This window comes from Eurypyga helias, unplaced genomic scaffold (genome assembly GCF_000690775.1).
Source record: "Eurypyga helias isolate BGI_N326 unplaced genomic scaffold, ASM69077v1 scaffold5333, whole genome shotgun sequence".
NCBI lineage: Eukaryota > Metazoa > Chordata > Aves > Eurypygiformes > Eurypygidae > Eurypyga > Eurypyga helias.
Genome location: NW_010241717.1, coordinates 3,818 through 19,956, shown reverse-complemented (window position 1 = coordinate 19,956; position 16,139 = coordinate 3,818). Strand labels below are relative to the sequence as shown.

The window sequence follows — 16,139 nt, the reverse complement described above, 5'->3', positions numbered from 1 at the left end:
TTCTCTGATTTTATGATTCTATGAACATCATCTATCCTATTGAAACAGCTATTTTATTACACCATTTGTTTTGTGGCATTTCTTATTGTGATCCAGTAAAGGCACTGCATCGCCTCTGCCCCTCTCACCCTCAGTCCTGCTGGTGAAGAACAGAGGGCATTGCAGAGGCAGCTGTGAGCTCTGTACAGTGCCCTAAGTGAGCAACACACAGGGAAAAAGTACAGGTGAATTAAGGATGTGGAGGTCATGGTACACCCAGCTCACCTCTTCTTGACTACAGAAGCATGGCCTGAAGATGGAAGCACTGATGCATTCCTGTTCTTTCAATGCATAGTGGTAAGCAGGCTTCCTAGGACAGCAGACAGTAAGTTTCAAGATTTTTGGGGTACAGTAAGGGGAAGGCATAAGATTCACTTCTATGCTGATAAATACTTGAGTTAGGGAAAGTGCTGTGGAAGGGGTAGTTTCAAGCTGAAGAGCTCTGATAAAGTCTTTCTCCTTTTTTTTCCTCCAAAGCAGCTGGGACTCGGGGAAGGTAAGAAAATATCTTTCCTCTGAAAATTTACCTCAGAAGGATGTGCTGAGAAGTCAGTCAGCTGAACATCTGACCTGCCATTTGCTAAACCTTGTGCCCTTGCACCTTTTCAGTTAAGTGAGCATATATGTATGTGCGTATGCACACACACCAACACACACACACACAGGTACACATGCGACTTTCTGACAAGATAAATTTGGACAGCGAAATCATCCAGTTAGCTGAGCACAAGTGAGTACAACTGCTTTTGGTATGAAAATCCCTCCTCTGCTTCTTTGTCCTCCATGTACAAATAAACTTGCATAGTAACTAAACAGAAGCCATCCCTTGGGAAGTTGTTCCCCATGACAGGGTCAGGATCTCTATACAGTCTTGTGCAATAGGCAGTGAAGGTTAGTTATTACTCCTGCAGTTGGGAATACTGTGGACAGTTTTCTTCTTTTTTCCTCAGGGACATGGAAGTTGCTACTGTGATTTCATTCACTCCCATACTCGTTTTTTGAGGATGCTTATGCTGTTACCGTAGCAGACAGAGTTCCTGCTGGGAATCTTATACGGTAACAGGTAGTAAACTCCTAGACCTTTGAATTCTGTTTTGTGGTCTTGCTACCCATTTAGAATAATTTAATCTTACTTTGTATCTGCTTTCTCTAGAGAGTTAATCCTCATGACATTTCACTGCAATTGAAGTCACACTGCCAGCCAAAGCTAGGCTGGGTGCTGTGTCCTTTCTAATATTGCCTTTAGTCAGCAAAGCAGAACAGGTTTCAGAGATTCAGTAAGGGAGAGTGGGTAGGCAAACGAGATGCCATGATGGGATCTGTTTCCCAGCTTGACTGTCAAGTGACCTTGAAGCAGGGTCAGAAATAGTAATGATGCATAAGAGGACAAAGCTGTGCTCAGTGTTGAGGAGAAACACTTCTGCTCCTCCACCACAGTGAACTCAAAAAGAAAATGACCCATTAAATCTGTCTCTCCCTCCTTGGACAGTTATAGACCCAGCAGATTGAGAAATGCCAGCACTAGGTATTTTAGTCATAACAACTGGGGCTCTGAGGCACACTCCATTTATTTCTAGGGGAACTGACAGGGTATGAAGGGTGAGCTGAGCTGCTAGTGATGTTATGCCTGCACCATAATTGCCTATCATTCCTGGGGAAGCTGGATTTATGATAGTCTCTGGCCTGTACTTCCTTCCCCGTGCAAAGAGTCATTGCCTTCCAAGACAGAATTCAGGCACCATTCTGCTGACATTTCAAGTGGGTGAAGAAGGCAATAAGGTCGCTGACAAAAAGGAGGCAGAGGAAAACATTGGTGTTCCACATGCTGGTCATTCTCATGGCCGTGCCGGTGGGAGACTGCAGTTAATGTTCTGCAGTCTGTCTTCTATGTTCAGTCACTCAGCTGGGAGCTGCTACCTGTCCAGTATCAGCACACACTCGGGAATTCCCAGTGGGTGACCAGCCATAAGGCTCTGTCAGCTGCTAAGGAGAGGTGTGATGAACCCACATGAGAACATCCCAAATAATTACGTGATCACTGTGTTGCTCCACAAGCCATTGTGCATGGGATACATTAGAAATGAAGCTAGGTTGTGGAAATGGGAAGTTACCTGAGACTTGAAGGCTGGATTGTTATTCCCTTGAAGCTGCATATTGCTTTTAAGTTCAGGCATTTATCTGATGTTTGTATTTATCTTCACAGCAGGGAGCAGTGATTCAGCAGACTCCGTCCTCTATCAGGCCTGTGTTGGCCTATTTAGTTTGTCAGGGCTGGGGGACAACCAGTGACAGAGATATCCTGGCTTCTAGCCTGTGCTTATTAATTTTATGGGTTTTTCAGTTTAACAGCAATTACTCCCTTCCTAGGAGGGACAATGGAATATTCCCATAACAATTTATGTAATTTAACCAAGACTAATACCTTGGTCTTATTTATATGCTTTATCATGCTCCCGGGGAAGCTGAAAGACAAGCACTTTGATCACAGTTGCTAAGCTGTTGTTGCCACCTGCTGATGCATGTCTTCAAGATGTTAGAAATGGTTACAGTTTTCCCACTGTAATACTGGTTTAGCACAAAAAATGCTTTTTTTGACTGTAACTGAGTTAGTTTTGCTAGATGGGTCTACTCTCTGCAGACCAATTTCTCCATTAGAAATCTAAGCATAACAATATAGGCACATAAGTGTTACCTCAGATGAAGGACTCCCCAGTCGAGCAGCCTGTCTCAAATCTCAGCGCATGCTGAGAGAAGAATAAGAACAGAGCATGCATAACTGATTCTTCTCTTGAGGATTACCCAGCTTCCTGCTATTTTTAGCTCAGGAAACTCCACAAACCTCATGTGGTTTTTCCATTTAGTAAGTCTCATGCAAATACCTACCCATTTTTCCTTTAAATACATGCCAATGTTTTGCATCCCTCAGCAATGAATTCCACTAACACCCAAATTGCAATTTCAGCTGTCATCATCATGAAAGCAGTATTTTTTTCCATTGTATTCTGTATTCCTATGTATGTTAAGGTTTTTCTAACATTAATAATTTTTCAACAGTGTGAACAAAAAGAGACTAGTTTGCTTCAGGGAAATGTGGAAAACAGGGAGACTGAAGTCAGGAGCATGTGAAACACAATTCCACCTTTCATAAGTCACTAAATTCCTTGGCAAAATGAAGCTGAATCAGGTGAAAAGATAAATTTTCATGATGATTCTTTCTTGCTGTCCAAAGAGCAGCAAGACAGGGGCTGCTTCACGTGGAAATGGAATTCAGGAGCTAGGGGTGAGCAAAGCACAGGCAGGGATGCTGGTTTCCCTGACAGGGTGTCATAGCATAGCACCTGAAGAAGGAAAGCAGTAGCCACAAAAGAAAATCCACAGTGATAAGGCAGGTCGCAAGTCAAGCCTGGTACCAGGTCAGCAAGATAGATGGTCTGGCACATGCACACCTACCGGGTAGCTCAGGCAAACATCAGTGCAGCTGGCAAGCCAAGCGGTGAGTGGTATGTGGGTGCAAATCCCAGATGTGGCTTTTCACAGTCCTTCTTATCCATTTTTTTCCCAGCATTCCCAGGTTAAAAAGCTGTACCATGTCAGAGCTGGACTCATGCACAGGCAGCCAAACCCTTGTCGAGCAAGAGATTGTAGGGCCTATTGGTGCACCCAGGGTCCCAATTCTCATTTTCCAACTGGCTGTGCATCTTTCTTTTCGTGCTTGGTCTTTAACATGAGAGACATCTAACTTTCTGTGCCAATGTGATTTACTGTTTTTACAAAGAAAGAAGAATGAGCTTTTCTGGCCAGCAGGGATAATGGCAGCTCCTGTTGATGTGTACACTGACTGCCTGGCAAACCCATACCAGCTGATGGGCTGGCTCGCAGAACAGTAATTGTTAGAATTACACCTCTGGTGTTATGGCAGTGGGGACACTAATTTACAAACTCCTATCAAACCTTTATTGTCAAGAAATCTGTAGAAACTTTCTATCTTGGATTTGCCCATGGCTGGAATAAGTTGAGCCAGACAGATATCTAAATTCTTATCTGCATAAGGAATTAGGGCCTCTGCCTCTTAGGCATACCCTTAGGTGCCTGTTTTAGTGGGCTGAAGCTTGCTGAGAAGATGAAAACAAAAGTTCCCGTACAGAAAAAAAAGAATGGTTCAGCTTCTACCTCTTAACGTGAGCTTTTGTCAGTGTGGAAACCGCGAGGAAGCTATGCACTTTAGGGAATTCCCTTCTCTAAAGGAAGAGTAATTGACTGGTCTTGTGAAGAATGGTGAATAGACTGGTGCTGACGATCAGTTATCCAGCCCATAAAGATTTTGTGGGCACTTTGGCAGCTTCACACCAAACCCCAGCACAGAATTAATGAGTGCTAGGGAAGGACTAGTTTATTAGCAGTGTCCAGTCTCATGTGGCTTCCTCAGTATACCTGGTAGCTCAGTTCATCCCCCTGGCTTTGCAAGCCTGCATCAGGACTGAGCATTTTTCTTTAAACATATCTGAACTTATTTCTCCAGATCTGAGAGACAAAAGTAGTCAGCTAAACTTCTGAATGAGTTTGGTGGCCCTCAGATCAGCAGAAGACCCTGAATGCTGACTCAAAACCACAGGAGTGTGACAATGATCAGAACATTTAGCTTGTGTAGGTCTTCATCCCCCATCACTCCCAGATGTTACTGGGAACAGCCTGTGAAACACCCTTTGAGCTGCTGAGCATTGCACTATGATCGATGATGATTTGGGATTACAAACACCATTCCCTGCTCTTGTTTCACCCTCTCCAAGATCCTGTCTCTGGGTACCCTTGCTTGCCCTCACTTTCCCACTTAATATTAAACATCTCCTTTCTGGGAAGATCTGGGCAACTTTATCTCCAGCTGATACTGATACTCTCACTGCTCACTGAAAAATCCTTCTCTTCTTGCTCTCTCCTTTATGGCCGTGAGTAGTAATTTTCTAGTGTGAAATCAAGCCTAAAACTAATAGTAGTTTTGTACTTTTGTATTTTGCCATGAGCTTGGGGAGTTGATGGACATGCGGTAGTACCTGCTTATAGTAAAAGTGGGTTTTATCACTGTTTCAGTGGAGCACATTTGCAATCACTGCAAATATGTAAAGAAAAAAAAAAAGAAGAAGAAAGTTTTCCAATTAAACTGCAGCCCTCTCTTTTTACAGATGGCTAAAAATGACCTGAGTTATATTAGGAATAACCTGAATTATGCACAAGTCTAATTTTATAATTCCTATTAATTTTGACACTGAATAGAAATGTCAGTATTTTCTCAGCTTTAAATGATTTTCCATAATTACATGCACTGCCTCTGTGGTAACTATTAATAGCTTGAAGAACATCATTGTAATGAGGATATTAACAATATCTTTTGGTTGGAAATGTCATTTAAACAATCTCCTAAGCAGCATATTAAAATTACTCTATCTGGGACCTTAGTGGGATTTGGAACTTAAAACTTACACATGACTTCAAAAATAGTTTAGGGGGTGACTACCACAGCCTTTCACTTTTTCATGAAACCCAGTGCATAGGTTAGGAATATTCCATTTTCCTAGTATGTAGGAAGTATTCTGGCTGCTCCCATGCTCAACAAGACCCTTTGAGGCAAAATGTTGGGGAACTTTGCTTTCCATGCCTTCTCCCTATTCTAGAGTATTTCTCAACAACTTTCATTTTTCTGTTTCACTAACATTGCTTTTGGTGTGGCAGATGGAAACCCATCTGCTCTCCTAGCACGCTGGAGAGCAAAACAGTAGAATTAGGAGTTTTCTCCTCACTGTTTCTCAATGTTTTCCTGTCATACCAGTGTCACCAAACACTATGGGGACAGGCAGATTCTTTAGGGATCATGGATAGAATGATGATGCAACAATGTTGTTACAATCACAATTTTGTTTTACCTAAACCCTCTGCAGATTGGATCATTTTAAGACAACAACCATAACTTGAGCTCAAAGTGCACACGGAACAAGTTGCAGAGTCCTTGGAGGAAGCAGCCAATGGTGGAGGATAGATGGTTTGGCACCTGGGATGCTTTTGAAGGAGGAGTGGGTATGTGACCATCTTGTTTACGACTAATTGCTTCACCAAGTGGCACTAGTCATGCGAATCATAACACCAGGTGTTAGGAGTAGGGGGCACGGGTCACAACCAGAGGCAAACATTTGACAGAAGACAGATACGTGCTTTGCCTTCATTAGAAGTTTCTGTCAGAGCCCTTGTAAAGGCACCTTTCTTTTTAAAGGCATCTCTCTACAGCTCATTACATTTGAGTTAAGATGGGGAAAAGCCTGAGGTTCCCCAGAGTTGCAAAGGCCAACCAGAATCTTGAGCTTCACAGGCTCATAAGCTTCTGGGTTGTTCTCAGGAATATTGGATGTCGGTCAGTTGTAGATCTGGTGAACTTCCTGAGGTCTCCTGAAGGCATTGCAAGTGCATACCTTACAGTCATGTGAAGGCATTCTTAGTAATTTTACACCTTCCAAGGCATATTTATATTTACCACTGTATTTTACCCTTCATTAGGACCTTTGTGCACATGTCTAACACCATGCCTCCTGTTTACAGCCATACCCACTGCAGTCTGCTTTCAGTGTATGTTCACAGTAAGCACTACATTCATGTGCCCAGGCCAATGCTGAAGGCATTTAACTGCTGTTCCCCTGTGTTCCTCTACTGGGTATAAGGTAACATCAAGAGAAGGAAAGCAACCTGAAAAAAACCAGCAACTATTCTGTATGTACCAATGTCCAGGCAGGATTCAAGTACAGGGGCATGAAGGATCATTTGAACCAGCTTTGCAGATTCTCTGAAGGTCAGAAATAGCCCAAGATGAACACTGTAGCAAGCTCATGCCTCATATATATTTATTTCTCCTTCCCTCAAAAACTAGGGTTGATCTACCTAGTAAAGGTGGAAAGAATGAGGTAAGACTCTTCACCACCGTGCAGTCTCCCCACTGCTATTAATCATTTCTTGCCACCTTCTGTTTCTGTCTGAAAAGGGCAGTATTACCTGTCTCTTGCCATGGCTGCCAAGCAGCTCTCTGATTTCCTGCAGTATTCTATGCCAGCATGTGTGGAGAAACAGTGCATTCAGAATTCTGAATTCACTTCTCTCTTTGCAACAGCTGTTTTGGAGTAATAGGAGCATCTCACCTTCCTATGGACCCACAGTGATTCAGAAGGAGAACAGATGCATCACAGCCCACAGAACCCACAGCACAGCTGGCAGCACCTCACGCATCCCCAGCAGGCAGAGGGCTGTCAGCATGGCCTCTGTCCATGGCCCCTGGCTTTGCCTCTGACGATAGACTCTGCTGTCTGTCTGTTGGCCTGGCTGGGCACACCCTCACTGCCTGTCGTGCGGAGGTGTTGGGGTCCTTGGAGCTGTATCCCCAATGGACGATTAGTTTCAGTTCTGTGTTACCTTCCAAAGTAACTACCCACCCTCATTTTTAAGGTGTTCTGGAGAGGAGGGCAACTGCTGAATTTCCTCGATGGCATGCATTTATGGGCTTCAGCCACAACACGCCAAGTGCTTTGACAGCCATGTGTCAAATGAAGCATGTTCCGTTTGTGTTAACTGTTAGAGATAATTGCAGAGCTTCTTTGAGGAATGCCCATGAGCCAAGAAGAGGGTAGTGACATGTTCAAAGCTCCAGAAAAAGCAAATTGTGGTTGCCTGTGCAGAATACTGCAGTGTTTTACATGTGGACGTGTGTGAAGCTGTTGACTTCGGGGGTCTCTGGGACAAAGGGCAAAGGAGCTCAAGAAGGGTTAGCAGGCCTTGAAAGGTAATCTTCTCCAGACACAAGAAAAGTCGGTGCTATGATCAAGAGAGAAGCACAACAGATCTGTCAGGAGGCTGGCATGGCTAAAGAGGGAATGCACGGCAGAACAGTGCAAAAAAGGATGTGTCCGGGCAGTGGGACTCAGGACAGGTTACGGAAGAGGCTACAGGAAAGCTGCTGAGGTGTGTGGCGATGCAATCTGGAAAACCAAAGCCAAGCCAGGGTTAGCAAGGGATGTGAAAAGCACCAAGGAGGGCTTCTGCTGCGACGTCAGTACTAATCTGGGCAAGGAAAGTACGCACGTGCCTGCTGGCCAAATGGGTTTCAGATGATGAAATGAGAAACGTTTTACATCAAAATGAAACAAAAAGCTGCACAAAATGAAAGTTGTGCTGTCTGGTGATCACAGTATTTTAGAGTTCTATACACCTGTTCTTTGTTCCTGGCACCCAGCATAAAAATATTTACATACATATTTCATGTAGGCAATAGCTTCTTTGCAGATCTCTCACGGAAAAGTACATTGTAGTAATAACACAAGAGGTAATGGTTAATTTTATAGTCTTGACCAAAACCCATATATATTTATGTGTCACTTTTGTAAGGAACCAGTCTCCCCAATGTTATTAAAGCTGACAAACTATTGAAGCGGAAATGCTCTCATCTTCCACAACAGAAATAGCAGTGTTGTAGGAAAAATCTACAGCAACATTTGCAGCTGTTGTTGTGCCCCGTCAGGCATGCTCACCCCTGCACATTCTTGGACGAGGGCGGTACAAGCGCACGCTTTCAGACACTGACAGGCCACGCTGTGATTCCCAGGTGCTGTAGCAAAGTGGGAAGCAGTGCAGTTCCTCATTTACCTACACCAGATGTACACAAGCAAACATCTTAAGGAAAACACTGCAGTGGTGGGTTTAAATTCCAGGGCTGAGTTTGTGTTGGAACAAAGTGGGCTGTATACCGCACGTACACAAACCTCTTTCACCCTCCAAAACACTGGGATGATTTTTGTGTGTGTGTGCAAATTCCTGCACTTCGTACCACTTAGGGCAAAGAGGTGGCATTCACAAGGTCAGAAAAGCGCCTGTTACTTAGCCCAAATCGCCTCTGTTTGTTACCATACTTTCTCAACTGAAAGGTGCCCCAGTTCAGAGTAGACGTGCTGGCTCCCCAGCATCTAGGGATAAAGTTGTCTCCATAGACAAAGATACATGTCGAAAAGAAGGGACCAGAAAAACAGCGTCAAACACAGAGAGAATCAACATCAACAATAGCAACAAAGGCAATGAAGTGAAGTCTGCTAATCCTGAAAATTCTGTGAGGCCAAAGTCTGATACTCATGTTCAGAAACTGGGAGGAACTCATCTCATCAAGTTTTAAATAAATAAGCTTTAATTCCTTCACGTGCCTCAGTCGAAGCAGACGACTAGTGCAGGGACTCTGCTCGGCGCTGGTCAAACTCCCGTATGAGCCTCTGAATACGAGAGAGCTTCTCGTGGAGATACATGCACCTGCACTTCTGCTCAGAGTAGCTGGGGCTAGACTGTGAAGGTAAGGTACAGAGAAAGTTTGAGCACAGCAGCATTGCTGCACAGTTCAGTGTTTCATGTCCTTTGCTTTAAAATGATAGCCTTGAGTCACCCCGGGTGCTTATGACCTCCCTCACATCCCGTGTCACACAGGCCTGCTGTAACTTGCGGTACTCATCTGAGATCTCCTCCTCGAGGATCTTCAAGGAAAAAAACATGAAGGCAATATGAAGTGCATTCCACCACTACCAGGAAATGCAGAGTTATTCAAAACACCAAAAATACATTGTTCAACTCAAGATATTTTCTCATCCATGAGCCACCACTCTCCCGCATTGCAAAACCGAACCCCCACACCCCCGTGTGACGCCAGGTCTGCAATTCAGCGTGTGAACAGGCCACAGAGGGAGCGTGCCTTTGAAGACTGTCCTTGAGACGCTGCTCACGCTGCTGCACGTTCATAGACAGCTCCAACAACTGGACTCTGAGGCCTGAACAACTTTTTACAGGGTTTGCTCAAGCTTCAGCCATCAGAGCTCGCCCAGGCAGGGTCTGAGGATGCATGCAAGTTCTGCAAGGCTTCCCTGTGTCTGACTGAGCCGTACCAGGAGTGTGAAAATACTCCTCCTGCTCACAAACACGCTTGCAACCTGGCCAAAACTAAATAAGAGCCAGTCAAAAATCCTCAGCGTGCACTAGAATTAAAGATGTCGGATGTTGAACACGTGGCCTTTGTGTGTCCAAACCAGGGCAGCCCAGGCTGGAAAGGCAGAACACTGGGTTTCTAACACCCTCCTCTGCCAAAGTCGCAGCTTTGGCAGATGAGTGCGTGGTGGCTGTAGGTCTAGTGAAGTGTAGACGATCAGGGGAAATAGAGGGCTTTGGGATTATGGCCGCTGCTTTCCACGCGCTGCCACTCTTCTCCCCGGCCCATGTCACCGAGCCCCCTCCCCTGGCCAGGACGCTGAGGCACCAGCAGAGCCGGAGCCAGCCGTACCCCCAGCTCTGTGACCAGTTACTTGGACACTGAACCTGGCAAGTCTTCTAAACCCACATGGAGAGAATTCTGTAGAGCAATACATGGAAGAGTCTGCGCTTCTGGAAGGGCTGAAGAGGGAGATGAAACACAGTCTTTGCCGTTTCACCCCTCTTTACCTGATAGTCTCTGGACCCTGGCGCAAGCAGTTTCCGTTGTGCACCCAGGTTCTTGAATTTGTTGGTGACACTCTGCATGTGAGCATTCGGGTGTCTGTATTCCCTAAACTCAGCATCAAAGTCAGCCTCGTAACTCTGGCGCTGCTCGTGCGAGACTACGGACGTGTATTTTCTAATAGGAAGAGGAGCACACGTGCAGTTGGACACCAAGGCCAGAGCAAGTGCCATCGTCACCTGAGCTTGAAGTCGGGTAACTGTGTGACTGACTGCTTCTACCTCTAAGCACACCTGTTCCAAGAGTAACTATTTAAGGAATTACAGAAATCTACCAAATAAGCTTAAAGTTTAAGTTTCAGGGTTTCTATGCAGACGCTGCACCAAAAAAAGAATAAAGCGTAGCATACTTGGAAAACATGAGCCATCATTCAAGTACAGAAGGTCCAATAAATGGTTGAGCTTCAGGGAGAGAAGAGAAACTGGTAAGCATGTCCCTCTTTCTACAAAGGGACAGGTGTGTGCATTTTTAAAAAAGGCCTCTGAGAAAAGAGTGGGGGAAAAGCCCACTGTTCAAAAGGAACTTGTCATGATTCTAAAGTGACATTTTAGTACAATTTTGTAGTTGAACAGGAACTTTTGTAGATGATTTTTCAACTGCTTCAATGAGTGGCAAGGGGCTCTGAAGTGTTATTTTACTCACCTGAAGTAGCCTGCTCGTTCGCTCACTGAAGGAGGGTCTGCGGAGGCAGTGCAAGTTTCTCTGACTCCTAGAGAAAAGCAGAATTTTGACAGTTGTGATAAACAGTTTTAGTACAGCCAAACAATACCGTCCTGATGGGCTTGAAAAAACCCTTGAGAGTTTTATTCTCTCGGTAAACGACTTCCAGAGCTTATTGCATGTTAGTAACAGGGCTCACATGACCTTCTCCCTGGTAGGCAGCATTGGGGTTTGGAAAGAGGGCATGGCTACTTTGTTCTGCAGGTTCTGCGCTACGGCACTATTAAGCCGAGGTCCGATTTTCTTCTGTAAAGATGTGACGTGGCACCTGCACAGCAACTCAAGTTACGCTGCAACACATGTAGCCGCAGCAAAGAAGACAGCTTGAGGTGTCTGTCTACATACATACATGGATCTATCTCAACCTCCCTGTTCCGGCAAGCAACGGACATCTGAAGGACGTTTTTATCCCTCCTTCTCTGCCAATTACACGTATCCCGAGTTAGACCTAATTGCAGCGCTCTTCTAAGCAGGAAAGTCAGTAGCACTGCGTACGGGTTACTGGCATTCAGGCTTCAATCACCTGCGACAAAGGCTTGCTCCTCATTACCCTGGCAATACTGGCTTTGAAAGTTACTTGCTCTTGTAAAAGTTACTTGCACTTTGCCCTTTTAAACAGCATTATGCAAACACAGCGCACTTAACTCTAATCCTTCCTTCTAGAGGAATGTCTCACGAGCCCCTTGTCTTGTGGATACCTGAGAGAAATAGCCACCATAAATAAAAGTCAGCTAGGACAGGAAGGCAACCTCAGCATCGTGGTAATCTCTCTCCACTCTTCATCTGGGGTTTTTTTTGGCAGGCTTAAAAAACACACCATCCTCTCTATTCATTATTAACTTAGACTGCCCAGTTTAAACACACTTCCTGCTAAAGCTCAGCCATTCTTGCCAGCGACTGAGCTGTCTGAGCTTTAAGGCATGGGGAGGGAATGGAGCTTCATTTCTACTCAACTCTTTGGCTTTTAACGTTAAGATTATTACGTGGTGCAGCAGGAGTGTAAAATGAAGCCTAAAAGCGGGAAGAACATTTGGGAGAAACCCAAGCAGGAATATCCAAAGTCACAGTGCAGATTTTCCTTCCCTGGCTGTTCAGAATGCTGTTACTGGCTTCTGAAGAAAGATGCTCAAATGGTTCCAAATGCCAGCATTAATATTTTAAAGCAACCCCAGGCGACATGGGCACTGTGTAGTGTGTCCAGGGTAAATGGGAAAAGACCATCTCACAGCACCCTTATCCACAAGCACAATGACACTTGAGAGGCACCTGTGTGCTCTGAAGATGCCGCTGTGCTGTGACGGGAAAGGGCTGAACCTGACTTCTAATTTGCAAGTGAAACCTCTGAAACCAGACAACCTTCAGATTTCGCAAAGGAACTGAACTCTGCCCTGTTTTGTGTGCGTGTGTGCGAGGAACCCAAGTGTTCTTTGGGTGTCGCCGTTTAGCTTTTCAATGCCGGTTTAAGCCTGTACCATATTTCATGGCTTTCACTCAACTGTCAGTTTACTGGAAGTCAAGCAACCAACCAAAACTCTGTTCCTCGTGTTTTTCAAGGACCAAGATCTTCCTTGTAAGCAGTGGTTGCTCAACGGCAATCCATTTAAGATTTGCTTGTTGTAATACTCTTTCTGCTACAGAGTGAGAATTGTGAAACATGAGCCTGATTTTAGATGAGAATCCAGCAGAATACCTCCATATTTTAGATTTTTGGTTTGTTTGTTCATTTGCCTGGGGTAGCTGTTTTTTTAAACTGACTGTTACAGTGTAGTTCAGTGTGAGAAGAAAAATACTGGTTGGTTGTGACCATAAAGCAGGGATAGTGGCAAAGCACATATTCTAAAGCAAGTCAGCAAATAGGCCATGTGCGTTTCCAGTCCCTGCTTTTACTGGTTTCCACCAGGGTTAGCCACGTAAGGGTTAGAGAAAGCAGCGTGTCAATACCTTCTTGTGCGTCCAAGCAGGAGGACTTTTCCTGCTGGGCAGTTTCTTCTCTTTTAAGGTCCACCAGCGGGTCTTGTGTGCCCCATCCCTCAGGGGTGTTGGAGGAGTTGGAGCTGGCCATGTGAGGAGGGTTGGGAGTGGCAAGGAGAGTGGGAAGCAGCCACAGAGGAGCAGTGCTTCCGAGGGATACCAGGGTGGGAGGAAGCCTCTCGCTGGGGGCTGACAAGTGGCCACTGGAAGGTGGATGGATTCGAGTGGCGCCATGGGAGATCCTCTGCTTCTTGTTTGCCACAGGACTGGCAACATCAGAATTCAAAGGCCGTTTCTGTAACAATTTCAAAACAGTATCAAGAGCATGATCAGCATGAAGTTTTGCTCCCTGACCATGAAAACTCATGGCAGACTTTGACAGTGCAGCCATCTTAAAAATCAAACAAGCAAACAAAGAATTGTAAAATAATCCTTTGGTTTTGATGTGTTAAACACAGTTTGAGCACCTCACATCACAGTTTTTACACCAATACAATGTGTGATAAATCTTACAACACTGTCAATAACATAAAAAAACCCCCAAAAAACCCAAAAACCCCAAAAAAACCCAACAAACCACAAACCCAAACCTGAGGAGCGGTTGATGGGGCATCTTTCTCAGAAGTTACAGGAGATTCCGAATGTCCTGTGCTGGTGGCATTCTGAGATGAGTTTAATTTCCTGTAGGGATGAGCCAGGATTTCAGGTTACAAGGCAAAAAGGTCTGTATCAAAAGTTCTTCAGTTATAGGTAAGACTGACATACATTTCCCAGAAAGAGGTTTGTCAATGGCCATTTTACTCCCCCTGGAGACTGAACTTACCTCGAAAGTATTAACTCCAACAACTGTTTATCTGCTCCATCGTACCCACGCCAGTCTCTCTGAATATCTTTCAATAAATAATCCTTGAGTGCATAAGTGTTATCCTTTGGATTCAGTGTGGCTACCTGCAGGCCGACAATTAAGAAAACAATGTTTGTTTTACCTAAATGTAAAGAACTACAGATCTATGATTGGTACGGCAAAGCTCAGTCAAAGCTGACCTCAAAATGACGCAACAGTTCAGTTCTCGGGTTTTGTGGATGTGAAGATCAAAGGAGCTGTCATGTAATCAGCATCAGTTTTAACAAAGGTGCTCAGTCTGGGGTGTAGAAGTTTGTATGTAAGAAAACACCAGACTGCTGCAAGTGAGTAGGAAAGGTACCCAATGAAAACCTCCGCCTGCACCACGTCTCTGGCTTGATTTCTTTACTACAGCATTGAGAATCAAGGCAAAATGTGCCCAAACTCACAGAACAAACCTCTCCGTCAATTAGCCTGATGCAAAATGCTGAATAACTCACCCACGCAACCCCAGCACTTTCTGCACTTGGCCTAGTTTTCCTCCAAGACATGATAGACGACTACTGCTACTTCGTGTCTGTGTGCCTCTCTGCCTGAAAGGAGATGTAACAAAGACACCCGGAAACAGTAATTCCCCTGTGAGAAACACAGTTAAAGATGTATTCCAGAAAAACAAATCTGCGCATATTATGTTTTAGCATGTTCAGATGGATGCTCTTCACTTGTTCAAAAAAAAAAAAAAAAAAAAGCCAGCATTGGGATGCAAAGAAAAGCATGACAAGGCTTTTCAGGGTGTGGTGCTGCTTACGTGTCCACCTCTGAATGTAAATGTAAACTGGTACCTGGAGGTTTGACTTGCCTTTGGGAACGTGCCAAAGTTGACTGCAAATCTTAAACAGCGGAGCATTACCTACCTTGTTTATTATTTTCTCATTTAAATAAGGTACATTCTAATCTAAATTTGAGTAACACGCTTCCACATTGTGCTTAAAAGGTCAGCTTGGGGGAAAAAATGCTGGCCCAGACCCCATGATCTCACCTGTTGAAGGACAATTGCAAGGCAATCCTTGTCCTTTCGGTAGATGCCATCTCTATACAAGCGAGCAAGTAGCTCCGGCTTCTTGTAATTCTTCAGGGCCAGCAAGTGAATCACCCTGCCCCTGTACGGGTGCTGAGAAACATGACTGGGTTTGTGAGTAGTCCGTAGCGGGTTTGCAGGGAGCTTGAGTCTCGTCCGCTTTCTCTTGGGCACAACATCTGGAAGGCACTGTGGAGCTCCTTTGACCTGCGCTTTCCTTCCTAAGGTCAGGGTGAAAACCAAAACAAAACGGATTTACAAAGAGCTATTCAGCATTAAAAACAGAAAGCTGGTAAATGAGTGATACTGGCAGGAAGACCTTACCAATTCTTCCTATAGATGGTGCTCTTATTATTTTCCAGTTTATAAGCTCAAACACCAAATACCCAAAATGAGGCATTTCTTTTGTTGGTTGTTTTATTTTTTTTCTTTCTTTTTTACAGAAGTGCACTCTGAAGTGTGAAGCAAAGCTCTTCCATATAATTAAAGATTTCCCATTAAAGCCTAGTCTACAAGATTATTACAAGCTTATATTATTACAAGCAAGTCTACATGATTATTGCATCACTGATTAAAAAACAGCAAAGGGTTGGTGGGAATCACTTGAGTTATACCACATTTGATGCTGAAATGTTCCCCTCTTATCAAATAAGCCCAAGGTTGTCAGAAACCATACAGAAAATACGTAACGGTTCTTGGGTCCAAGGCCAGAGAAGTTTTAAAGCGTGGCCTGCACAGCATTTTAGATCAAATTCTACTGAAAGATGTGTTTCCAACTGGAGGAAGAATGCAAGTGTTTGCAAGCCGTGCCTCCAGAATTCAAAACCAACATCACCCAACCTGGACCTCATTTTTCCAGAAAAAGACCCAAACTTCTCTACCCTGTGTTTTTCAGTCGCATCTGCCGTCAGACAGAAAAAAAAGAAAAATTAACAGAA

The 16,139-nt window shown here is 44.5% G+C and overlaps 1 protein-coding gene across 1 annotated transcript; it reads right to left on the bottom strand.

Moving 5' to 3' along the window:
* Nucleotides 1-9,275: 9,275 nt before the first annotated feature.
* LOC104507512 (RNA polymerase II elongation factor ELL2-like) lies at nucleotides 9,276-15,422 on the bottom strand (the record flags this gene model as incomplete). Its single annotated transcript, XM_010148826.1, has 8 exons — nucleotides 9,276-9,392; nucleotides 9,534-9,578; nucleotides 10,534-10,705; nucleotides 11,231-11,297; nucleotides 13,250-13,574; nucleotides 13,870-13,960; nucleotides 14,103-14,227; nucleotides 15,163-15,422. Coding segments are annotated over 8 exons (1,202 nt in total), but the record flags the coding sequence as incomplete, so codon positions are not given.
* Between the last annotated feature and the right edge of the window lie 717 nt (nucleotides 15,423-16,139).